This window comes from Muntiacus reevesi, chromosome 7 (assembly GCF_963930625.1).
Source record: "Muntiacus reevesi chromosome 7, mMunRee1.1, whole genome shotgun sequence".
Lineage (NCBI taxonomy): Eukaryota > Metazoa > Chordata > Mammalia > Artiodactyla > Cervidae > Muntiacus > Muntiacus reevesi.
The window spans coordinates 83,247,246-83,262,884 of NC_089255.1; the positions used below are offsets into that span (position 1 = coordinate 83,247,246).

The 15,639-nt window shown below is 48.0% G+C and overlaps 1 protein-coding gene across 2 annotated transcripts in view; it reads left to right on the top strand.

Annotated features, from left to right (window-relative positions):
* Nucleotides 1-15,639, top strand: part of JDP2 (Jun dimerization protein 2) — a 46,437-nt gene that overhangs the window by 10,688 nt on the left and 20,110 nt on the right. For both annotated transcript variants that reach the window (XM_065940939.1, XM_065940938.1), the window contains exon 2: nt 392-615. In XM_065940939.1, coding sequence (XP_065797011.1) covers nt 415-615 — 201 coding nt within the window. In that variant the 5' untranslated portion in view covers nt 392-414. The remainder of the gene's footprint in view (nt 1-391; nt 616-15,639) is intronic.

Genomic DNA, 15,639 nt, shown 5'->3' on the forward strand with positions numbered 1-15,639 from the left:
CCAGCTCTACCAGTTTTAAAGTGTTCAGTCTGGAGTGAGTTCTCTTTCTAAGCTTTCCTTCTTCCTCCATGTCCTGGGCTCTGACCTAGTCTTTTGGGGCTGGTGGAAGGATGACCGCAGTGCTTAGCACAGAGTAAATGCTGAATCCATGTGGCCTGTGATTGGGTTAAGCATTGCCTAGGTGCCAATAACCTTGGTGTGAATTGATTGATCAAGTTTCTCCAGATAACCGAATGGATGTAAGGGCAGAAAGAGCAACTTGGGGTGGAAAAGGGGCTTAGGGGGACACTGGTGAAAGAAAGGGTGGGGTCCCAGCAAGACTTGGGACTTAAGCCCCCCATGGAAGCTCACCTGACTGACTGTGCCTGTCCTGCTCTTCTGTCCACTCCAGGCTGGACTGCCACTCCTCCTGCTATGATGCCTGGGCAGATCCCAGACCCTTCCGTGACTGCGGGCTCTCTGCCAGGGCTTGGCCCCCTGACCGGACTCCCCAGCTCGGCTCTGACTGCAGAGGAGCTGAAATACGCCGACATCCGCAACATCGGGGCCATGATCGCCCCTTTGCACTTCCTGGAGGTGAAACTGGGCAAGAGGCCCCAGCCCGTGAAGAGTGAGGTGAGCAAGCCTTGTTCCCCCAGGCAGGATCTTGGGGAGTGTAGGATGCCTGGGTTAGCATCCCAAAGTGAAAGTTGCTCAGTCGTGTCTCTTTGCTACCCCCATGGACTACAGTCCATGGAATTCTCCAGGCCAGGATACTGGAGTGGGTAGCCTTTCCCTTCTCCAGGGGATCTTCCTGACTCAGGAACTGAACCGGCATCTCCTGCATTGCAGGTGGATTCTTTACCAACTAAACTAGCTTCCCAGGTCTAGCCCTAAATTCGCCATGTGACCTAAGCTTTGCTGTTTACTGTGGGGTCTGAGGACCAGTAGCATCCATGTCACCCTGGGGTTGTTAGAAATGCAGAATCTCAGGCCCCACCCCAGATCTTCTGAATCAGAACCTGTATTTTAAAAAAACTGCCCCCCCCCACTCCCCCGCACACACACACCAGGGTATTCACGGCCACATTAACGTTTGAGAAGTACTGCGCTGGGTCAGGATGCTAAACCTGTCTCTGGTTCTTCAAGGGGCATGAGAAGAGTGATTAATCATGAAAGTATTGAATAATGACATTTGGCCATCACTCTGGAGTGTTGGTGGGGGTTGGTCAGCGGAGACAATGGAAATGTACACATGCTTTGAAAAGAATATAAGGCAAAGCCAATATTGGGTTAGTTTTAAAAAATTGTTATCATTGGTCACATTGTCTTTGTTGCTCTTGGCTCCAGGCTGGAGCTGAAAGCAGGAACTTGGAGGAGGGCGTGGGCTCCCTTGCCAAAGCGCGGCCAGAGCTGGGCCTGGCCTCAGTCACCCAGTGTCGCCCACTTTAGCTGGTACGTGCAGAGGACCCACCATGCAGCTTGCCTTCCTCAGGTCCCTTGCAGCTGCAGCGCTCCTGAGCCTTCCTTGTGGAACAGCAGCGTTTCCCTGGGGACTAGTGAGAAGCAGAAGTCCCCAGGGTGGGTCATCATCGGTGCTGGGCACGCCCCGTCACTGCTCCAGGGCTGGAGATTTGTCCAGAGGCCTGCCCCCGTGGGTCCCCATCAGGGCCATGTTTTCAGAAGCCAGACTGAGTAGCTGCCCGCCTGGAAGGGAGAAGGAGCTGGTGGTGGGAGCCGTGCTCACGTTGCTTCCATCGTGTCTGACTTTGCGACCCCATGGACTGTAGCCCAGCAGGCTCTTCTGTCCATGGGACTCTCCAGGCAAGAATATCGGAGTGGGTTGCCATTTCCTTCTCCAGGGGATCTTCCCGACCCCTGTGGGGGGTCAAATCCACATCTCTTATGTCTCCTGCCTTGACAGGTGGGTTCTTTTCCACTAGCGCCACCTGGGAAGCTGGAGAGGTGTCAGATAGCGGGGGAGTCGGGGTGGGCGAGCTGAGTGTCGGATACTGGGCCACTCTCGGGGAGGGATGGGGGCTCATGCTGTAGGATGGAGCGCACAGGGCTGGACCTCCCGGAGAGGGGGACTCTAAGTGGAGAAAGGTGTCCGGGTGCCGGCGGGGAGAGTTGGGCATTTCATGGTGCTTCTGCTGTGCCCTCTGTCTCCCCCCAAAGCACCATAAAACTGCACAGAAGATCTGCTGGGAGCTCGGCCAGCGGGGGCGGCACGCTGGCCATTGGCGGGGCTGGCCATGGCTCTCAGGTGTGTTTGGTTTGGCCTGCACCGTGTTTTAAAAGAAGTTGGAACCAACCTTTCACTTGAAAACTTGGATTTTAATCTTTGATTACAAAATGGGGCAATCTGGCCACACCGGGCCCTGTGCTGGCGTGGCCACAGCTCCCTGAAGGGACCTTCTTCACTTCTTTCCTCCCTCGTCTCCCACGGGCCCCGAGCCTCTCTATAACTCTCGATGATTTTGCTTCCCCTTGTCGGCTTGACTTTCACTGCTGCCTGCAGCTCTCGTTTACCCTGGGCTACGTGGCCCCTGCTGTAGACATTTGTACTGGAGACACCTGGGTTAGGTGCCCTGTAGGGGCTCCCTGGAGACTGTTGATGACAAGATAAGAGTGGATGGTAATGATATTCTTCTAAACTGACTTTGTTCGTGTGCTGTGGATCACACTTCCTGGCTTAGTTGGTGCTCTGCGTTCTTCATGGAGAGTCTTGTCTTTGGTTTTTTTGCTATTTCACTTCCCCAGGGCCAGAACTTGAAAGCATCCATTTCTGGGTCATTCCACAGTATTTAAAACCAGTAGCTGAGCAGGGGGCACTGAGGCTGTTGGGGCTGATGAAGAGCCAGGTGCCTTGGTCTCTGGGATCTGCCTGGGGTGGGGAGGGTGGCGGGCAGGGGCTGAGTTACCACTTCTTCCCTCCACAAAAGGCGCCAGAGGAGCTTTCTTTTTTGGAAAATGCCTTTATCTGGATTGCATATTTTTACATTTCACAGCCTCCCCCCTTGGTGGCATATGCCCTGTACCCGACGGTGACGTGCTGTCCTCACACGCACCCACGATACGCACCATCCAGGCTGTGAAAATAACAAGGCTTTTTTTAGGGTGTATTTGCATGTCCTCTCCCCCGCTGTCAGACTGCAGTGTTGCGGGGGCGACGAGGCCAGATGGAGGCGCACGGAGGCGCTGGCGTGGAGTAAGGTCAGCCCTGCACTGGGAACCGACCTGTGATGCGCTAGGTCAGACCCAAGGTGGGAGGGGGGTCCCTTCTGAGAGCAACTGGAAAATAAAGGGAGCTGAGAGAGAACCTTGCCACTGGGGAACCTTAAGTCCTGAAGAGTCATTTGCATGTGGCACACTGCCTTTGGTGAATTTTCACAGTGGCACTTTGGACTCGTAAAAGTTTCTTGAATAACCGTAAGATACAAATTCACATCTATGAAGCATTTATTATGTAGCAGGCCTTTTGCTAAAGGCTTAACACATATGATCTCTTTTGTTCCTTACCTGGTTCTGGTGACCTGATTCTCCTCTAGTTTAAAGAAGAGGAAGTTGGAACTTCCCTGGCAGTCCGGTGGTTAGGGCTCCATGCTTCTGCTGCAGAGGGCCAGGGTTCAGTCCCTAGTTGGGGGACTAAGATCCCTCAGCTCAAGAGGTGTGGCCAAAAGAAATTTTTTTTTTAATTTAAAAATAAAAAAATAAAAGAAGAGGTAGTTGAGATCCAGAGAGGAAGAAGTCAAGTCACGTGGGGTTGCCCAGCTGGAGGATGGCAGAGCTGGGAGCCGCACGGGGAAGACGCTGCTGCTGTACCTGGGGGGTGCCCCTGGCACAATGCTGGGCACGCTCTGCGAAGCGTCTCACCAAACCCTCTTGAGAACCCTCTTGAAGTCATTATTATTACTGTTGTTATTGTTACGCCCACAGTATGGATGCCGTCAACAAGTCTTGGGGACATCCAAGGCTGTGCAGCTGGGAAACAGGCCCAGGCAGTCTGGCTTTTCAGCCAAAGCTTTAACCTCATGCTCTGCTGCCCTTTGTGCTCACTGCCTGCCTTCCAGGCTTCTAATCAGTGCTCTAGCAGGCTGGGGAGGCGGGATGAACCTGGTCCCAGAATGTTCCATCATTTTGATGACGTGGCCTGATTAGCGCTGAGCCTGGCAGTTCTGCAGCCGTCTCATCTCCCAGGCCCCCACAGAGTGGACAGGCCAAGCCGCTGTGCAGGCAGCTCCATCCCAGTCGGCTCTTGGGCTGTCCGCCTCGTGGAGGCCAGCAGCCTCTTGGGCCATGTCCAAATACACAAAGCAGTTGCGTAAGAGAAAATCGGAGGAATTAAGTTAAAGGACAGGTTTTGTAATGATAAAGTGCTTTGTGCTGATGTTGTTATTATTATATGGTTGACGCATCATGTGAAACTATTTTGGTGCCAGCTGCTTTCCTGCAGTCCGTTTGTCCAGCATATCCTTGCTAAGCATCCACTGCGTGCCAAGCACTGGGCCAGACACTGGATACTGAACCATAAGCCAAGTAGACAAAAACCCACCTTCTCTTAGACTATGTATTTGGAGTGGGACATCCGAGAAGAAGCAAATTCACATACAATATCAAAGGCCAGGTAGTGGTCAGTGTCATGAAGACAAATTCAGTAGACCAAATGGATGGCCAGTGGCCAGATTGCGTGTTGGCTAGGGCATGTGGGCATGTTTTATTGTGACTTATGGCATTTTTAGAGCTGATGCTTCTTTCTTGCCTCTTCTTTCCTTTCCTGTACTCCTTTTCAAGGCAGCTTTGTTCCCTGGCTTTCTCCAGAGCTTTCCATCCTTCTTCCATTTTTTTGTTCTGTAGCCTCTTAAAGCTGTACTCGTCCACCGAGCACTCTCTATTGTCCTGGAGGTCTTGGCCTGCCCCAGCTGGGTCATCTCTGAGTGGGCTGCTCTGGTTGCGGTGGCCGCGCCCTGCCTCTGGGCCTGGAATGCGTTTCCGGTAGTGGGGGAGGGAGACCAGAAGCCCTGTCCTTGCACCCCTGCCCCCCCACCAAGCTCTACTTTAACAACCTGCTGGATAGAACCCTTTACCCTCTATGCCACTCTGGGGTGCTCCCATAGGGACTCAAGTTCATGGGAGGTTAGCCTGGATGACCTTTTAAAAAAGAGATTGCAAACTGTCATTCCACAGGCAGGAGTCAGCCTACAGATGAATCTTGTTTGGCCTTCACCGTGTGGGTTTCTTTCTTTTTTTTTAATTGAAAGAGTTGCTATATTTAAAAGCCAGGAAATGTGGACTTTTTGGCTTCTTTGAAAAACCCAGAATGTGTGGCCCTTCTAGGCCCACACCCTTGTATGCACCAGGAAGCTGGAACTGCGTAGCAGGCGCTCAGTGCGTTGGCACATGGGCCTCAGTTCTCCGCAGTCCCCACCACCCCCTATTGCCTTCTACCCAGCCCATTTCACACCAGCCTGCTTTTGAGCTGTGTTCTGTGTTTAGGTTCCAAGGATGGGGACTACATCTTTCATTCCTTCCTTTTTATTTCCACCAGACAGTGGTCAGTGCCTGGCCTATGAAAGTGTTAGTCACTCAGTCATGTCCAACTAGTTGTGACCCATGGACTGTAGCCTGCCAGGCTCCTCTGTCCATGGAATTCACCAGGCAAGAATGCTGGAGTGGGTAGCCATTCCCTTCTCCAGGGTGATCTTCCCGACCTAGGGATTGAACTTGGGTCTCCTGCGTCATTGCAGGCAGATTGTTTACCGTCTGAGCCACAAGGGAACCCCACCTCATCTATAGATTGTATGTTAAGACATGCTTGGTGGTTTGAACATTAATTAGTTGCCTCGACTCGGCAACTCACTTAAACTTTCCATCCCTTAGTTTCTATATCTCCCAATTCTAACTTCTAGGCATTTGTCCTTTTTTTTTTTTTTTTTCTCTTCTGTTTGTGAGCATAAGGGACTTCAGGCTACAGGCAAGAGGACACAATGAAAATCAAACCAGCCATTCCCAAACTTGATTGATCATCAGAACCACTTCGAAAGCTTCTTATGAATCCAGATTCCCAGACCCAACCTTAGGCCCAGGCACTCAGAATCTCTGAGGGTCCAGGGAATCTGTGTATTTAGAGGGCCCAGGGAGTACTTGGCTACATTTGGGAACCTGACTTTCTGTTTGTACTTCTTGTACTCTTCTGATTCCCTAGGAATCAGTGTCTTCATTCCATCATGGTCTGCCTTTCCAGCACAGAGTCCATGTGGTGACTAGATCCTTATCCTCACCATCTTGAAAGCAGGAGAGGATACCTACCTGTTTGTGGATTTCACATTGGTCACTTCCCAACTTCTCTAGGGGACCCTCTAGAACATTTAGAAGGTTTTCCCCTTTGGAAGAAGTGGGACTTTGAATCAATGAACTATCATGTGGTCTTAGAAGGTGTGCTCACTCTTAAGAGTTTGCTCACCAAAAAGTTCATCCATGTTTAGCCTGAGCAAAAAATTGCCCCAGACCAGCTGATGTGCTGGGTAAATGTTGGCCTAAGCGTGCTTGTGTTTTTAGTGATTTAAAACATAAAGGCAGCCCACTGACATTTTTTCGCAAGCCTTGCATAATTGGCTTTTAATTTGTGGCTCTTTGGAATAGCGTTGGCCTTCTTCCCTCTGACTCAGATGCTTTTTCTGTCTCGTACTTGCTTGGCAGAGAGATCCAATCTGTCCCTTCTTGGAATAGAATCTCCCAACTCATCTTTGAAATCCTAAGTTTCCACTTTAGTTCCGTCACTCTTTGTTAGTACATTTTCCAAAGCGGTTAGCTTCCACCTCCCCCCACCTTTAATCACTGAATCTGAGGGCGAATGAGTGATAGCTAAAGATAGCCACGCATGTGTTTAACTTTGGCCCCTGTGGTATTTACTCTTATTTCATACCATAACCTGAGCATTCGCAAGGTCCCAAACTTTTTTTTTCCAGACTTTAAACTTTTAATTTGCTATTGGGGTATAGCCAATTAATAATGTTGTGGTAGTTTCAGATGAACAGCAAAGGGACTCAGCCATGTATATATATATCCATTCTCCTGCAAATCCCCTTCCCCTCCAGGCTGACACGTACCTTTGAGCAGAGTTCCATGTGCTTGTTGGTTATCCATTTTGAATATAGCTTCTCAAACTCCCTAACTATCCCTTTCCCCCAGCAACCATAAGTTCATTTTCTAAGTCTGTGAGTCTCTTTCTGTTTTGTAAGTACATTTGTATCATTTCTTTTTAGATTCCACATATAAGGGATGGCATATGATGTTTCTCCTTCTCTGTCCGACTTACTTCACTCAGTATGACACTCTCAAAGTCCATCCACGTTGCTGCAAATGGTATTATTTCATTCTTTTCAATGGCTGGGTAATATTCCGTTGTATATATGTACCACATCTTTATTCATTCATCTGTCGATGGACATTTAGGCTGCTTCCATATCTTGGCTATTGTAAACAGTGCTGCAATGAACATTGGGGTGCACGTATCCTTTCGGATCGTGTTTTTCTCTGGATATATGCCCAGGGGTGGGATTGCAGGGTCATGCGGTAGCTCTATTTTTAGTTTTTTAAGGCACCTCCATACTGTTCTCCGTAGTGAGAGTGAAAGTCACCCAGTCGTGTCCAACTCTTTGCAACCCCTGGACTATACAGTCTATGGAATTCTCCAGGCCAGAATACTGGAGTGGGTAGCCTTTCCCTTCTCCAGGGGATCTTCCCAACCCAGGGATCAAACCCAGGTCTTTTGCATTGCAGACAGATTCTTTACCAGCTGAGCCACAAAACGAACTCAAATGGCTTACAGACAAATATGTGTATGTGAAAATCGCTCAGTCGGGTCTGACTCTTGGTGACCTCATGGACTGTGGCCCCCGAGGCTCCTCCGTCCATGGGATCTTCCAGGCAAAAATAGTGGAGTGGGTTGCCAGTTCCTTCTCCAGTTCTCTGTAGTGGCTGTACCAATTTCATTCTGACTAGCAGCGTAGTAGTGTTCCCTTCTCTTCACACCCTCTCCAGCGTTTGTTGTTTGTGCATTTTTTGATGATAGCCATTCTGATTGGTGTGAGGTGATATCTCATTGCAGTTTTGATTCCAAACTTCTTTTTTAATGTCAAAAGAATGTTATCCTAGCACCAGGCCCCTTGGAGAGGTGGTGATGGGGACATGGCTGGATCTGAATGTTCTTAGCAGAAATCAGACACTTCTGAAAAGTTCAAGGAGTCCCATGCTGCCTTCTTAGATCTCTGCCTTGAAATGGGGATAATAATAGCTCCTACCTTCTAGTGTTGCTGTATAATTAAGTGAACTAATGCAGGTAAAGAAGTGCTTCACATAATGCCTGGCACTTAAGAAGATACACAACAAATGTAAGACATGACTGCAATGACTTTTCAAATGAGTCAATCAGGCAAGTTATTTTTTGTCATTGATTCAAAAATTGATTCTTGGGCTTTCGTTTGCTTGTGGTACTTTACCCTTGGAGGTGGTGAGTGGCCTGAGTGTTTGGAGGTGTCTAGGTGTCAGGGGAGTGGGGCAGCAACCTGGCTTCCTAAGCACACGGGGTGCTTCTTAGGCCTAGAAAGAGCTTTGGGCTTGGGTTCAAGCTTTTGGCTTCAAAATTGGCTCCCTCGCCTACTCCCTGGACAGCTTTAGACAAGTCAGCTAATCTTTTTAAGTGTAGTTTCCTTGTCTGCAAAAGGAGAAAACTAAAACTCTTGAAATTTCATGGTGAACATAAAGCGAGGTACTGTGTGTAAAGATAGCTTGACTATAGTCATCACACCCTTACATCACCTTTACTAGGCTCTGAGTCCACTTGCAGTGAATCACACTAGAGTTTCTGACAGCAGGGGTCTTTCCAATGTGTTGTATCCATGACCAGGGTTTCAGAGAGGCAAGCTGACCTTCCTGTTTCTGGTTGTTTATGTTGTTTAGATATAGCCAGAGTTTTAGTTACCATCACACACTGTGAATGAAAAGGCCCTTCAACACTCAGGTTTCCACTAAGTTGCCCTGAGTGACCTCTTATCTCATTTCCTGTGGTATTAAGGGCATTGCTAGTTTCCCAAGAATCCTCGGTATTTTTAGCAGTCCTATCAATGCTGGTCATCTTACGTTGGTGTCCCCAGACCCGCTGGCAATATGGACTCAGAGTTGGGAAACTGAGTCCCCTAACGGGTCCTCCTCTGGTTGAACAATTCTGAAGGTGTAAAAGTGAAAGTGTTAGGTGCTCAGTCGTGTCTGACTCTTTGTGACCCTGTGGACTGTAGCCCGCCAGGCTCCTCTGTCCATGGAATTCTCTAAGCGCGAATACTAAAGTGGGTTGCCATTCCCTCCTCCAGGGGTTCTTCCTGACCCAGGGATTGAATCTGGTTCTCCTGCATTGTGGGCAGATTCTTTACCACCTGAGCGACCAGGGGAGCCAAATCTGAGCCAACCACATCTCTTTCCCCTCTACTGTGCCCCCAAAATACAAGACAACTTCAGTAGAGCTGGAGCTCGGAGACCAAGAAGGACACTGGGGCAGATTCAGGCTGGCTGCAGAGATACTGGGAGGGAAGTTGATGGGCTGAGAACCTGTGCATATGCGGGCCTCTGGGGGGCTCACTGGTGGTGCTCTGCCATTTGACTGCAGCATCCCCTTCACTAAGCATGGTGCACATGCCTGTCTTGGGTGACAAGCGCCCCCATGGCATGCCTCCGTGCCCTTTCTCCCTGACTCTCCCCTGAACCAATGCCGGGACAGAACCTTGGCTCTTTGGAAGCCATGTAGCTAAGCAGGACTGCTGATTGGAACAGTCTGGCTCTAGAGAGGTTACTAGACATTTGAGCTTCAGCTTCCTCCCTGTCTCACAACAGATACAAAAATTAGCTCAAATTGGATCAAAGACCTATTGTAAGAGCTAAAACACAAAACTCTTGGAAGAAAAAGGAAGAAAAAGCCACAAATCTATGTGACCTTGGATTAGACATGACACCAAAAGCACAAGCAATGAAAAATAATTTGGACATCATCAGAATGAAAAACTGTTGTGCTTCAAAGGACAAAAAGTGAAAAGATGATCCACAGAATGAGAACTTTTGTGAATTATAGACCTGATAATGGATTTGTATCTAGAATATATAAAGAATGATTAAAATTCTATTTAAAAGACAAATAGCCTAATTAAAGTATCTCAAATACACATTTGAGACAAAGTATCTCAATACACATTTCTCCAAAGAAGATACGTGAATAGTTAATAAGCACATGGAAAGATGCTCAACATCATTAGCCATCACAGAAATGCAAATCAAAACCACAATGAGGTACCACTTCACACCCACTAGGATAACTGTAATAAAAAGGACAGATAAGGACAAGTATTAGTAAGGATGTGGAGAAGCTGTAATCCTCATACACTGGTCATGGGAGTGTAAAATGGTACAGATGCTTTGGAAAACAATCTGGCAGTTCCTCAAAAGGCTAAACATCATGTTACCATGAAGTGAAAGCGTGTTAATCCCTCAGTCGTGTCCAACTCTTTGCAACCCAGTGGTCGGTAGCCTGCCACTCTCCTCTGTCCATGGAATTCTCCAGGCTAGAATACTGGAGTGGGTTGCCCTTTTCTTTTCTCTATGACCCAGCAATCCCACTCCTAGGTATATGTGATCGAGAGAAATTAACACAGAAACTTCACAGCAGTGTTCACAATATCTCAAAAGTGGAAACGACCCAAATGTTCATTAGCTGATGAATGGGTAAATAAAAGGTGCCATATCCATATCATGGAATATTATTTGGCCATAAAAAGGGATAAAGTACATACCACGACATGGATGGACCTTGCAAACATTACGTGAAAGAAGCCTGTCACAAAAGACCACATGTTGCGTGAGTTCATTGTTATGAGATGTCTAGAAGAGGCAAATCTATAGAGATAAGGAGAACTGGTTCCCTGACGCCTAAGGTCGGGGGAGATGGGAGAAGTGGGGGTGATGGCTCAAAGGTGTGAAGTTTCTTTTGGGGGTGATGGGAATGCTGTAAAATTAATTGTGATGGCTGCACAACTTTGTTAATCTGCTCAAAGCAATTGAACTGTGCACTTTAAGTGGGCTGAATTGTATGGTATGTGTGAATTTTATCTCAAAGCTATTGTAAAAATGGGCAAGCATAATATCTACCTCACTTGCAAACAGCGAAGATTAAAAGGGATAATGTATGTTAATCGTATAGCATGTGTGATGCGGTGATGCCACAGCCGTGATGCTACACAGCGTGTATCGATGCTCTAGAATTAGTGGCTATGGTGATTAATACCCCCCACCGCCCGTTTTAGGCCAGTAGCGGTGAAAAAGCCAGGGTCTGGTTAGGGATATTTTCTCCTCTTTCTTTTGTTGCTAGTGGCCCTGCAGAAGCAATGGGAGCAGCCTGGCAGGGTTTTGTATGGAACTTGGGAGGAAATATGGCGCAATCCTGCTTACTCGTTAGCATCCCCTGGAGAGTGTTTTTTAAAAAAATCCTGAAATTCATCCCAGTGATTCTAGCTCAGTTGGTCTGGGTGGGGCCGGCAGGTGTTTCTAATCTGTAGCCACTGGTTGAAACCCATGTTACCTTACAAACCGGCCCAGGTCTTTGAAGGAGTAAGGACATTTGCCTTTGAAGGAGTAAGGACAGAAGGATCACGTGAGCAGTGGATTTTATGGTTTGAAAACTGCTTTACATAGATTATCTCCTTTGATCTCTTCAAAAACCTTATGAGGTAGATGTTTTTTTAGTACTGCTAGTTGTTAGGGAACCAGCAGCTCAGAGAGATTAACTTGCCAGAGTCTCATTTTTAAGGCATAATTTTATCTAATCTTTTTTTTTTTTAAAGCAAGTTCTACACCCATGCTCATACCTGTTAGTGATCAAATCTGACACTTTGGAGGGCACTGCCAAGGTGACATCTGGTGCCAGGTGATCTGTTTTGTTCAGAACAAAGCTCTTTCTGCTACTTCTGTTTACTCCTGCGCCTTGAGATTGCAGGGCAAGCTGGAAAACCATTATTTACGTGTGTATGTGTATGTGTATCTATGTAACACATACACACCCATTTGCAACTACCGATCTGTGTGTGCAGGGGAAACATAAGACAGGAATAATTTGGATCCTGAAGCTATCAGAAACTTGCAACTTTCCCGGATGACCTCTGAGTTTAAGATTTTTGCATCAACTAAAACTCATCTTTATATTCATATTGAATGACTCTAATAAGTATATGATACAATTTGAGCCCCTTAATAAAATATCACCTTTATCAATTTAGTGTATCGATATCATTGTTGTTGTTGTTGTTCAGTTGCTAAGTCTTGTCCAACTCTTTGTGACCCCGTGGACTGTGGCACACCAGGCTTCCCTGTCCTTCCCTAACTCCCGGGATTTGCTCAAACTCATGTCCATTGAGTCAGTGATGCCATCCAGCTTTCTCATCCTCTGTTGTCCCCTTCTCCTCCTGCCTTCAATCTTTCCCAGCATCAGGGTCTTTTCCAGTGAGTCAGCTCTATTTCAAGTCAGGTGCGCAGACCCAGTGGCATCTGGGAGTGTGTGAGAAGCAAAGACTCCTGAGTCTCACTCTAAACTTACTAAAGCAGACTCTCTAGAGGGTGGAGCCCTTGAATCTGTGATATCAGAAGCCCTCCAGTAGGTTCTGATGTTCTCAGAACTGAACATTCCTTCCAGCTCCTACTGGTGATGGTTCTCTCAGAGAATGGCTACAAGGGCTTGAAGCCACATTTTTCTCCAAACCTATCTCAAGTTTCCTGGAGGAACCTGCATGCCATCATGTGGTATCCGAGTCTGTGTAAGGCAGCGTTGTTCTCTGAGTCTGCAAACACCTTAGCATTTCCAAAGCAGTTATTTCCAGGTCTCGAGATGCTCCTGCTGCCAGCATTCACACCCAAAGGAACTTCCCAATTAATTAAGCTGCCTGAGCTTGTCAATAGGCCAGCTCCTTTATTGTTGTAGAAGGGAGAGAATCAGATACACTGTTCTGATGCCAAAGGAGCCTTCACTTGCTGTATCTGGCCCAGAGTTCTCAGCAGCTCTGGTCTGAGAACTGGGGAGGGGAGGCTCTCTGCCCCTGTCATCTGTCTAGATGCTACGAAGCCCCGCCTTCGCCCGCTATGAACTTTAACTACAACCATTTTGTTGCATAAGTCATGCATGGTGAAATCACCCTTCCATGCTCCAGGCCAGGCATCCCTGGCTGTGAGTTCCTTTGACCACTGTCATCTGGATGGGATTTTTATTAGCTGGCTTTCTGTTCCCTCAAAGTAGAGGTCTCCGTTTCGCTCAGCGATTTGTTATTTGTGCCTTGTGTCTGAAAGAAATTGGCTGAAATCTGTATTTCAGCTGCACACCCTGCATACAGATTAAACAGAACTGTGCTGGTGGAGAATAATTAAGCCAAGGACCTTGTTTTTCACCTTCATGATGAAAGACAGATGACTTCCAACACTTTAATAGGATGATGGCACTTGAAATGTTCTTCTACTTTGTCCATCTCGGGACTTTCAGAACAGACCAGTTCATAAATATTCTTGGCAACAGCTGCATTTTCATTTAATTATAGACTGTCATTCAGTCACTTGTGGGGGCTCTTGTCTCTATTTTTTTTTTTTTCCCCTGTGCAATCAAGGTATATCACACGGCTTGTTGTTGCTGTTGTTAAAGACCCAGTTTCTATTGTATGATTAACTCTTTTTGCGAAGAAAATGGATTTTCCCGTCAGGTATATTCTGCTTCTGACCATTCTTTTGGGGGTGGGGAAATGTCATATGCGGAGGCCACTATTTCTCTCCTTTTCTCATATTTTTGAAGTGAATGTCAATTGGGCAAGAAAACTGATTGATTGCCTAGTGGGAAACCAAACCGCCCTAAACCATAAATATGAAACAGGCCTGGAATAGACAGATTTCAACAAAAAACGACCCATCATTCTTCAAATAGCTCTTGTCCTCAAAAGGATTTCCCGGCAACCTTTGTCCTTTTTCTCTTCCTCTGCCTGAGCCAAGGTGAGTTTTGCCTCTATCTCCCAGCCTCCCCCTCACTTTCACGGTAACAGAGGTTGTCCTTCCCTCAGCAGGGCCATCCTCAGATGGGTGCCGCCCTGCCCAGTCGGCTGTTTCAGACTTTGTTCCAAACACAATGCTGCCTTTTCTTGGCGGTGGAAACAGGCTGTTCTCCACTGCTTTTAAGAGAATGGCCCTTTCTTACTGGGTGCATATAAACCAGCCTCAGGCCTTGGGTGGCCTATTTTTTTAGAGGTTCTCTTAACCCTGGAGAAGATTTTGACTGAGGCCCATGAGGCAGGGGTCTCGAGATGCTTCTTCTTACTGAGATGCAAGACCTCAGAGAAGTCTGTTTGATTGGATCCCCCATGGCTCTAATGCAACAAGAAGAATAGGAGCGGGCTTTCATTCCCTAAGGGAGGTATTCCCTGCTTTTTTCCAGAAAGCAGTGGGGTTCTGGGTGGTCTCACCACTGTCTGGCCCTCTGGGCAGACTCACTCTGCTTCCCTGTAGTTGAGTTCCCAGGCCTTCGGATGCTGCAGGAATCAACCATCTCTAGGTCTTAGTTCCAGAACCTCAGGATGGAGGGTAGCTTGCAGCCCTTGCTGCTCCTCGCGTTTTCCTGCAGAGGCCCAGTGCCCTGAGCAGCCACCTCTCCACCTGCGCTCGCCCCCAGCCAGGAGAGCCAAGCGCAGCGAATTGGCAGGTGCAGCCGTTGCCTCTGCCAGCTCCTGTTCAGAGCCTTCACCTGGTGGTTGGCTGGGCTGGAGCTTTGAGTGAGCATGGCATCCAGATGTGTGGGTTTGCTTATAGGTGAAAGCGTTGGATTACAGCCTGACACTGGGGGTAGTTGGAAGGGGCACTGGGTTGGGAGTCAGGAGTCCTGGGTTCTTGTCCAGGTCCCCAGCCCTGGGGATCAGGCCTCCCTTAAGCAAACGTTTATTGAGTGCTACTGATGGCTATAAACTCTACGAGGTGCGGGGCACACAGAAAGTCAACAAAATACGGACTTTGCCCTCATGGAACTCCCGTTTTAGTGGAGGCAGAAACTGGGGCTAGAATACAGCACAGTAGAGGCCAGGATAAGCTCAAAGTTCTATGGAAGCCCAGAGCAGAGGAACACCTCCCCAACTTGGAAGGGAGGAGAATCAGGGAGGACTTCCTGTAGGAGGTCACGCTTGAACTGAATGTATAGCAATGAAAGTAAACCAAGGGGACAGCAGAGGCAGAGGCAGAGGCATGAGGCCAGGGAAGTGTGAGGTATAGTAGAGGCTCAGTGTTGCAGGACCAGGGTGTGTAGGATGGGGATAGATGGGAGGTGAGACCAGGGCAGGTGGGGCCAAGTCACCGGGTGCCTCGTTGGCTGTATTAAGGAGCTTGGGCTTTATCCTGAGGGTAATGAGGAGCCCCTGAAGGTCAGCAACTGGATCAGATTTGCATTTTAGAAACGTCCCTCCAATGGCTGGAGTAGAGGATGGTTGTACACGGTCAGGAGGCCTCCCAGGAGGTGGAGCAGAAGAGAGAGAGAGAGAGACAGAGAGAGAAAGCCTGGAAAGCGGCAGGCGGTTAGAGAGTGGAGAGCAAATCTGAGGACGATGTAGG